This window comes from Malus sylvestris, chromosome 2 (assembly GCF_916048215.2).
Source record: "Malus sylvestris chromosome 2, drMalSylv7.2, whole genome shotgun sequence".
NCBI classification, from domain to species: Eukaryota; Viridiplantae; Streptophyta; class Magnoliopsida; order Rosales; family Rosaceae; genus Malus; species Malus sylvestris.
The window spans coordinates 36,853,109-36,864,018 of NC_062261.1; the positions used below are offsets into that span (position 1 = coordinate 36,853,109).

A 10,910-nucleotide genomic window follows, 5' to 3' on the forward strand; every position below is an offset into this window, starting at 1 on the left:
TGGGAGAGAAGGTTGCAGACGGGACTGACTGTACTTGTTGCAATGCTTCTTCCTTCTGTTGTTGCCATGGAGATGCTAGGGTCACCTCTATTATTGATTCTATGAGTAATTTTCTCTTATTTATTTGTTTTCTTGTTTCTTGAAATTTTGTTTATAAATTGTATTTAATCATTTTCTAGTTAAACATCCTGAATGCAAACGCTTTGAAATTAGGAAAAGTCTGCCTATACTTGCGTCTTGGAGCTATAGTTCTTCGGTAGGGTAGTACTTTATGATCTAATTAAAAAGGAATGCAAGAAATCAAACCATTCATCAACTTCTGGAGTATGTTACATTACATTTGAAGGAAATTGACCAGAAGTTTGATGTACAATGTTTTGTGTGCTCAGTTGTGAATGGGGTAGGACATGCTATTTTATTTCTTCTTCGATTTCTATTGTTTATGATTGTAATTTTATTTGTATATGTTTTGTAGGAGCCAATAAGCTATTTTATAAGTAGATTTTGTGATATTAAGCATGATAAAGGTTGTAAGGGTAAATTTAGGTCTAGTGCTAAGTGCAAATGTGAAGGGTTTCATGTTGATTGCCATTATAAGCTATTGGAAATAAGGGTGCATTGCATAGGCAGCAGTAACAAATCTGCGTATACTAGTTTGAAGAAGGATTTCGAGGGGAGAAAAAATTACTGACAATTTACGTATGAGGGGGACATTGATGGATTTCAAGGGTTTCAATTTTTTAATGTCCCACTCATCTGTAAATCGTCGATAATTCTTTCTTCCCTTGAAATCCTTTTTCAAACTAGTATACGTAGATTTATTACCGCTGCCTATGCAATGCACCCCTATTACCGGTGGTTTATAATGTCAATCAACATGAAACCCTTCACATTTGCACTTAGCACTAGACCTAAATTTACCCTTACAACCTTTATCATGCTTAATATCACAAAATCTACTTATAAGATAGCTTATTGGCTCCTACAAAACATATACAAATAAAATTACAATGATCAACAATAGAAATCGAATAAGAAATAAAATAGCATGTCATACCCCATTCACAACTGAGCACACAAAATACTGTATATCAAACTTCTGATAAATTTCCTTCAAATGTAATGTACCATCCTCCAGAAGTTGATGAATGGTTTGATTTCTTGCATTCCTTTTTAATTAGATCATGAATTACTACCCTACCGAAGAACTATAGCTCCAAGACGCAAGTATAGGCGGACTTTTCCTAATTTCAAAGAGTTTGCATTCAGGATGTTTAACTAGAAAATGATTAAATACAATTTATAAACAAAATTTCAAGAAAACAAATAAATAAGAGAAAATTACTCATAGAATCAGTAATAGAGGTGACCCTAGCATCTCCATGTCAACACCAGAAGGAAGAAGCATTGCAACAAGTACAGTGTCAGTCCTGTCTGCAACCTTCTCTCCCAATTTTTCATTAATGATGAGAACAATCTACATTTCCAAAATAAACAACGAAAATTATTCAAATTAGGAAAAGAAACTGAAAACAGGGAGAAGAATGAATGCAGAAAAAGAAAACCAAATGTCAATTAATAACATACCAGAGGATGCAAAATTAATGCCAAGGATTGAGCGGATGAATATAACGACGGCAAAGAAATGGCTCTAATGTAAATTTAAGCTCTGCCTCTCCTGACCTAGGGTTTGGAATTGTGATACAAATTTAAGCTTCGACTCTCATCAAGCAAGGGAGAGCAGAAGCAAATTGAACAAGGGTTTTGGCTTTGTCGAATTGTACGTGTTGGCGGGCCATGAACAAATGGTTCGAAAATTTGGCAAGCCAAATGAAAGCCCAAATGGCTGTTGCATTTAACATATTGGCAACCTAGAAAAAAAATACCAAATAAAATTAATTCCCAAACCAAAATACGATAGCAATCAACCAAAAAATAAAACAGAATAAATTGTGGATTTATAAGAATTTAAAAAAAATGTAAACAAAAAGAAAAATCATACCTAAAAAGGAAACTCTTTGAAATTTTGTTTATAAATTGTATTTAATCATTTTTTCTCATTTTCTAGTTAAACATCTTGAATGCAAACTCTTTTAAATTAGGAAAAGTCCGCCTATACTTGCGTCTTGGAGCTATAGTTCTTCGGTAGGGTAGTACTTTATGATCTAATTAAAAAGGAATGCAAGAAATCAAACCATTCATCAACTTCTGGAGTATGTTACATTACATTTTGAAGGAAATTGACCAAAAGTTTGATGTACAATGTTTTGTGTGCTCAGTTGTGAATGGGGTATGACATGCTATTTTATTTCTTATTCAATCTCTATTGTTGATGATTGTAATTTTATTTGTATATGTTTTGTAGGAGCCAATAAGCTATCTTATAAGTAGATTTTGTGATATTAAGCATGATAAAGGTTGTAAGGGTAAATTTAGGTCTAGTGCTAAGTGCAAATGTGAAGGGTTTCATGTTGATTGCCATTATAAACCACCGGGAATAGGGGTGCATTGCATAGGCAGCGGTAATAAATTTGCGTATACTAGTTTGAAAAATGATTTCAAGGGAAGAAAGAATTATCGACGATTTACAGATGAGTGGGACATTAAAAAATTGAAACCCTTGAAATCCTTCAATGTCCCCCTCATACGTAAATTGTCAATAATTTTTTCTCCCCTCGAAATCCTTCTTCAAACTAGTATACGCAGATTTGTTACTGCTGCCTATGCAATGCACCCTTATTTCCAATAGCTTATAATGGCAATCAACATGAAACCCTTCACATTTGCACTTAGCACTAGACCTAAATTTACCCTTACAACCTTTATCATGCTTAATATTACAAAATCTACTTATAAGATAGCCTATTGGCTCCTACAAAACAGAAAACAGATACAAATGAAAAAAACCATAAACTAAAAATTACAATCATAAACAATAGAAATTGAAGAAGAAATAAAATAGCATGTCATGCCCCATTCACAATTGAGCACACGAAACACTGTACATCAAACTTCTGGTCAATTTCCTTCAAATGTAATGTACCATCCTCTAGAAGTTGATGAATGGTTTGATTTCTTGCATTCCTTTTTAAATAGATCATAAAGTACTACCCTGCCGAAGAACTATAGCTCCAAGACGCAAGTATAGGCGGATTTTTCCTAATTTCAAAAAGTTTGCATTCAGGATGTTTAACTAGAAAATGATTAAATACAATGTATAAACAAAATTTCAAGAAAACAAATAAATAAGAAAAAATTACTTGTATAATCAGTCACAGAGGTGGCCCTAGCATCTCCACCCATGGCCACACTAGAAGAAAGAAGCATTGCAACAAGGACAGTGCCAGTCTCGTCTGCAAGTTTCTCTCCCAATTTTTCATCCATGATGAGAACAATCTACATTTCCAAAATAAACAACGAAAATTAATAAATTTTTCATCCAAGTTTTGCCGTGCAAGTTATTGGAAGCTTGGTTGGTGAACCAACTTGCTGTAAGATTTTGCATTCTTGGAAAGATCCATGCTTGGTAGCTCACCGGAACCAAGCGGAATCTTTATGGACAAATCGGAATAGCTTAGGCTTACAGATACAAGGTTGCTGACATTTATAAGCCAATTTGGTGTTTCCAAATCAAAGTTATTTATAATCAGTCTATCACAGCAAAAGAAGTAAATTTTTACAGTAGCGAGAGAGGGAATAAAGGCAGATAATCTATAACACAAGTCAATCACGACATGGAGAGAAGAAGTTTCCTCAACTTGTGGTAATTGCACCACTCGATCCATAATATGACAACTTTAGATGCTGCAAATTCCTCAAGGGGATCCTAAGAATTCAGGAATTGTAATGCGAAAGCTCAATCCAACTGTTTCAAGGACTTGAGCATCATACCAACTTCCAGTTTCTTTATCACTAGAGTTAAAAGGGTGAAGTTTTTGAGTTCAAGATGAGAACGAGCATTGCAGAAAAGAAGAGAACGAGCATTGCAGTCAGAATTGGTAGAACTTTCCTATTCACAGACCCTTGTCGAATTTGCAATGTGTTTGGGCACTGGACTGATTTATGCCCTGACCTGAAATTTGTCCCAGACAACGTAACTAAGGTTGGCAAGGGCTATGAAATACATGACGGCCGCTATGGGAGGTATGCTGCTCCGATTTATTGTCTTAACTGTATGGTGCCGGTTGAACACGAGGCTGAAAAGTGCCCGCACGACAGCTGATGCATGGCAATAATCCAGGGCTGTCATGGTTCACCTCCTTCCACCTCATAATCTTGCTGATGGCGAGGAAGGTGTTGGATTATCTAGTCTTGGGCTGTTGCTTTCGTCTTTACTTGCTTTGAGTTTCAGCACTCTAGTCTGTACGTATGTCTTTGAGTAAGCTCACCCGCCCCGTCCATAGTCACTGATGGCTGGCAGATAGATACTGTATTTGGGTTTGATTTTCTTGTACTGGTTTTGGATACAAAAGAAAACTTTTGGCTCTTGTGAGACCAATTGATCCAACTGTTTTTGGTCCATTGCTCACTAGAGAAAGCCTGATGGGCAGATGATTTTCTCTGTTATGATGTTTGATCTCTCTATTGACTTTATGCTTTCCAAAGAAGCGATTGCAACTATGGCTGCTTTATACAGAAGGTGTTCCTCTACCACCCTTATTTGCCCAATCTGTTGTTGCCATGAGGAAACAATCGAACATCATCTTCTCCTATGCCCTTGGGTTGCTACCATTTGGCTTGGTGGGGCACTAAATTATCAAGTGATCAGATATGGTAGTACAAATTGGGTGCAGTGGCTGCAAGCTGTTTTTTCCTCTAACCTGGGTTCAAATGCGAACTGCAATTGGGTGCGAGCATTTGTGGGATTCTCTTGCTGGCATATCTGGAAATCCCGGTGTTAGTTTGTTTTCAACCAGGTGCCCATTAAGCCCACAAAAGTTATTGGGACAATCTCGAACTCCTTGGGGGAATTCGCTGATGCGCGGGGTAATATGAATGATACTGGGATCTTGGCTACGGGCAGGACCTCGGATGGTCTCCTCCAACTGCTCCTTTTTATAAGGCAAATGTCAATGCATGCTGGTCGAGGTTGAACAAAACTGGGTTTGTTGGGGTTGTGGTGAGGATTGCGGAAGGAAATTTTGTTGCAGCGGCAAAATACTCCATTGTGGCTCCGAATGTCGCCGCGGCTGAGGCCTATGCGCTGCTTTGGGGGTGCGAGATGGTTTCTTCTTTGGGTCTTAGCTCGATTGTATTTGAGTCTGACTACCTGGAATCTATTTCGTGCCTTGCTGTTTCGATGGAGGATGGTTCTTGGGAGGCCTTTCCGATCTTGGTGGAAGTCAAGGAGATGAGTGAGTCTTTTCAGGACTGTCGCTGGTCTTGGGTTCTAAGATCAGCCAATATAGCTCGGCAAGCAATCTGGAGATGTGTGATGTCATTTGGGTTGATCAACCCCCATCTTCGTTGGTGAATGTGCTGAACAATGATGGCTTACCTTGTCCTCATTAGTTTTTATTTTGTCAGTGTAGGTGACACGCCCCGACCCTGATATTCCCTGAATACCAGGACCGACACGTGCTGGCCGACACCCGGGGGTGACGAAAGCCATTAATTGATACAAAAGCTAAGAATAAGAAATAAATAAGGGTTATGAATTTAAAAACAATGAATTAACAATTTAGGAACGTGTTCAGAACATACAACTAAATCTAATCACTAACAAGAATTAAGATAAAATTTAATGAATAAAGGAGTGGGTCCTGCATCGAGAGGATTCGAAGATGCTGTTGCGGAAGTGCCTTCACGCTGGGATTAGGTGCCTTGATTCTAAGTCCTGAATGGGAGCGCAAAACAAAGGTGAGTGGACCAAGTTTATATATATAATAATAATAAAACAATTATCAATGTACTAACCCTCAAAGTTTAGATATAATGAAAACTACTAGCATAATAAGTGATGGATTTAATAAAAATCCTAGCATGCCAAAATATCTCAAAAGCCATATCGCGAAATATCATCGCGTAAAATCAAAGCATGAATCGTCTCACAGATCATCTCGTAAACGCGGTGTGCTGCTAGTAAGATCACCGAATAAACATAACTCCCGGCCCAATGCCTGCACCTAAGTCTCTGTGCCCGTAGCTAGAGATAACTCCCTCCCGGCCCAATGCTTGTCACCGTGTCCCTCAGCCTTTCGCTAGGGATTATTTCTCCCGGCCTAACTGCTAACACCAGATCCTCGCCCCAGACGGCATAGTGTCTACTAGGTACGCACAAATATTTACGTCTCTCATAAATAACCACTTCATAGCATAGGTTACCGATCATCGTCTACACTATAAAGAGGGGTTAAAAAACATGTTCTAGCATCCTATCGTCATCTATCAGATAGTCTACCAGTTCTTGGTTTTAATAGAAAATACGATATATTAAAATATAGCTCAATATAGGCTAACAAATAATTCCTCACCAAAACACGAGACGATAATCAATATATTAAATCATCAGGCTTCACATAAATCAAATCATAAATTCGTAGGCATGCTAATCATTTATGCAATTAAATTATCAAATCATGTAATTTTAGAAGGGGTTCACTCACAGTACTTAGTTGCCAAAAGCTGCGCCACTAGCGAAGACGGAAACGTCACAATAATTGCCCCTAACCACATAAAGAGCCCAATAAATAAAACTATATAATAGCTATTGAATTTGGGAAAATGGACATTGGAAACGGATTCAGAACGTCGAATTACCCTAAAAAGAGTCTCGGACGAAAACCCGAAAAGTCAACCCTAAAGTCAACGTTGACCGGGGGTCAACGGTCAAATTAGGTCTAACGGGTTTTATGCTTGAAATTCGGATTAGGGTTTAGGTTAAATAGGATTAGGATATATTGGGTTTTGGGTTTTCTAAGGTTTTTGGTTAAAAAGGATTAGGATGAAAAATGGTGGTTTGGACTTAAGCCCAAACACACACACACATGCACGGGCTACACACACACAGCCCATACACATATATACACAGGCCCTAAGGCCTTATTAAAAAGGACAGGGCTTTAAGCCCTTTAAAATAAACCGGCCCAAGGCCCTTTGGGTCTTTAAAACAATAAAAATAAAAATGAAACGGGCCAGGGGATTGGGTTGGTCCAAAACGGGCTAAGGCCCGTGGGTGAGAAAAAGGCTGGATGGCCTGGGTTTGTCGAAGGAGAAGGCCGGAAATTCGGCCGGAAAACTACCTGACTTTAAACGGCCATAACTTTATTATTACTCAACGAAATCAAGCGCGACAAAAACAAAAGTTGTAGCCCTGGAAGAGACGAAGATAATGATACCTCACACGACGTCTAACTCGCCGTGGTTTGGCCGGAAAATGCCTCGAAAGCCTCGGAGGTCGCCGGAAACTGGGTAAGTTTCAAATGAGTATAACTTCTTCAATACTCAATGAAATTGAGTGAAACAAAAAGGAAAGTTGTAGTACTCGACGAGACGAAGAGATTGATACCTTACACGCCGGCCAACTCGCCGTGGTTTGGCCGGAAATGGCCTCGAAAGGGGCGGTGCTCGGCGGAGCTCGTGTACGGGGCTTCGTGGTTCGACTTTCAAGATGCCAATACTATGGTTGAGTTCGTAGCGACGAGATAAAGACGATGGTGATGTTTGTTGGTAGTAAAAACTCTCGGATGGGTTGAGATAGAGAGGGCCGAGAGAGTGAGGGAGAGAGAGTTGCGGAAGAGGTGAGGGAGAAGAGAGAACTGAGAGAAGAGAGAGAGAGACCAGAAAACATAAAATAAAACAAGGTGGGCCCCACGGGCTCACCAATTAAGGACTAAACAAATTTTAAAATATAAAAAGGGGGGTTGGGGTGTTTCAGTAGGGGGCGACGCCTTTGCATGGTTGCAGCGTCCCCCGACTTGTACCCCTCTACACTGTTTTATATCTTTGTTAGCCTTGCTTGCCTCGTTGTAGGCTTTCTCTGTATGTTCTGGCATCTTTGCCCTGGAATGAAAATTCTTAATTTACCAAAAAAAAAACAAAAAAAAAAAAAAGGGGAGGAAGGTTGTAAGTTCCATTCCCTAGTGTCCAATCGCTTCGCTTGTGAAGTATATAAAGCTAAAACATCTCCTATATAAGCTAAAACATCTCCAAGGGCCTTGGCGCCAGCTTCAAAAGCAATTTTGATCCGTCAACTTTGGGGTTGTAGGGAACCACTTAATTGTGACACCTCTATTTGTGGAGGATGAACTGCAACAGGAACAAAAATAATAGGGTGCCTCCCAACTATAATCCCCAAAAATCTCAATTTTACAGGACAACTTGGATTCTTCATCAACAATGACAATGGAGGTGGAAGGAGCAGGGGAAGGGGAAGAAAATGTTGTGCCTTCAGACGGACCCAGATGGAAACACTTTGGTATTCGGGCACAAATAGAACGAGAAACGGTGTTGGCATCATCGTGGATAAGACCTTGGTACAAGATGTTGTAGATGTCAAGAGGGTAGGAGATAGAATCATGGCAATCAAGATTGTAATAGGACAAGAACTTATCAATGTGATTAGTGCGTACGCACCTCAAGTAGGGTTGGATACGAGTTCGAAGGAGAAATTTTGGGAAGATCTTGGAGACTTGGTGCAAGGAATTGCTCAGACGGAGAAGTTATTTATAGGAGGAGATTTAAATGGACACGTGGGCAGGGAGACATGCAACTATGGAGGTTTTCATGGTGGCCATGGTTTTGGGGAGAGAAACGAGGATGGGGAAGCTATCTTGAATTTTGCAATGGCATATGATCTCTTCTTAGCCAACACCTTCTTTAAGAAGAGAGAAGAACATGTGATCACCTACAAGAGTGGGTCGTCAAAAACACAAATAGATTTTCTTCTAATGAGGAAAGGGGATCGTATAACTTGTAAGGATTGCAAAGTTATACCAGGAGAGAGCGTGGCTAATCAACATCGCTTGTTGGTGATGGATGTACATATCAAAAGAGTAAGACAAAAGAACAAGACTTGGAAGTGCCCAAGGACTAGATGGTGGAATCTAAAAGAAGAAAAACAAGTCATTTTCAAAGAGAAGGTAATCACCCAATGTGTGTGGGATAGAGAGGGGGAAGCTAGCCAAATGTGGGATTCCATGGCTAGTTGTATCCGAAAAGTAGCAAAAGAGGTATTAGGAGAGTCCAAGGGCTTTGCCCCACACCAAAAAGAATCTTGGTGGTGGAATGAGGAGGTACAAACAAAGGTGAAGGCTAAGAAGGAATGTTGTAAAGCCTTATACAAGGAGAGGACCGATGAAAATGGTGAAAGGTATAGAAAAGCGAAGCAAGAGGCGAAGAAAGCTGTCAGAGAAGCTAAGTTAGCGGCTTACGACGATATGTATAAACGACTAGATACCAAAGAAGGAGAGTTGGATATCTATAAACTATCTAGAGCAAGGGAAAAGAAGACAAGGGACCTAAACCAAGTGAGGTGCATCAAGGATGAGGATGGAAAGGTTCTTGCTACAGAGAACGCGGTTAAAGACAGATGGAGAGGTTATTTTCATAATCTTTTCAATGAAGGACATGAAATGAGTGCTTCTTTAGGGGAGTTGAGTAACTCAGAAGAGTGTAGAAACTACTCTTTTTATCGTCGAATCCGGAAGGAAGAAGTGGTTGTAGCTTTGAAGAAGATGAAGCATAAAAAAGCAATAGGCCTAGACAATATACCAATCGAAGTGTGGAAACTTTTGGGAGAGACAGGTATAACATGGCTCACTGACCTTTTCAATAGGATTTTGAAAACGAAGAAGATGCCAAATGAGTGGCGAACGAGCACTTTGGTGCCTATCTACAAGAATAAGGGCGACGTACAAAATTGCATGAACTATAGGGGTATTAAGCTAATGAGTCATACAATGAAGCTCTGGGAGAGAGTCATTGAGCATAGATTGAGGCAAGAGACACGGGTTTCGGACAACCAATTCGGGTTCATGCCAGGGCGCTCAACCATGGAGGCAATCTATCTCTTACGAAGATTGATGGAAAGATATAGAGATGGGAAAAAGGATTTACACATGGTCTTTATAGATTTGGAAAAAGCGTATGATAGGGTCCCAAGAGACATTCTTTGGAGGATTTTAGAGAAGAAAGGAGTACGAGTAGCATATATCCAAGCTATAAAGGATATGTATGAAGGAGCAAAGACTGCCGTAAGAACTCATGAAGGACAAACCGAAAGCTTTCCCATAACTGTAGGATTACATCAAGGCTCATCCTTAAGTCCTTACCTTTTTGCGTTGGTAATGGATGAGTTAACAGGACATATTCAAGATGATATTCCTTGGTGTATGCTTTTCGCAGACGATATAGTGTTGATAGATGAAACTCAGGAAGGGGTAAATGCAAAGCTTAACCTTTGGAGAGAAGTGTTGGAATCTAAAGGTCTTCGCCTAAGCCGATCAAAGACAGAATATATAGAGTGCAAGTTCAGTGCAAATGGAGGCCAAAACGAGTTAGGGGTGAGGATCGGAGATCAAGAAATACCAAAGAGCGACCGTTTTCGTTACCTAGGATGTATCTTGCAAAAGAATGGAGAATTAGATGGAGATCTCAACCATAGAATACAAGCTGGATGGATGAAGTGGAAGAGTGCATCCGGCGTGTTGTGTGACCGCCGTATGCCACTGAAGCTCAAGGGAAAATTTTATAGGACGGCAATAAGGCCGGCGATGCTGTATGGCACAGAATGTTGGGCGGTGAAACATCAACACGTACACAAAATGGGTGTAGCGGAGATGAGGATGCTTCGTTGGATGTGTGGGCACACGAGAAAGGATAAGATTAGGAATGAGGATATCCGGGGTAAAGTAGGAGTAGCCGAAATTGAAGGAAAGATGAGAGAAAATCGGTTACGGTGGTTTGGACAT

The 10,910-nt window shown here is 39.9% G+C and overlaps 1 protein-coding gene and 1 long non-coding RNA gene across 2 annotated transcripts; one reads left to right on the forward strand and one right to left on the reverse strand.

Annotated features, from left to right (window-relative positions):
* Positions 1–181: 181 nt before the first annotated feature.
* On the forward strand, positions 182–3,423 carry LOC126599039 (uncharacterized; the record flags this gene model as incomplete). The annotated part of the gene is given in 2 exon segments (XM_050265414.1): positions 182–400; positions 2,366–3,423. Coding segments are annotated over 2 exon segments (603 nt in total), but the record flags the coding sequence as incomplete, so codon positions are not given.
* Positions 3,424–5,650: 2,227 nt separating this feature from the next.
* LOC126599050 (uncharacterized) lies at positions 5,651–7,665 on the reverse strand. The gene is made up of 4 exons (XR_007615038.1): positions 7,508–7,665; positions 7,338–7,406; positions 6,606–6,665; positions 5,651–5,836 (listed from the first exon to the last, which is right to left on the reverse strand). It is a non-coding gene; the product is annotated as an uncharacterized LOC126599050 (long non-coding RNA).
* Positions 7,666–10,910: the final 3,245 nt, after the last annotated feature.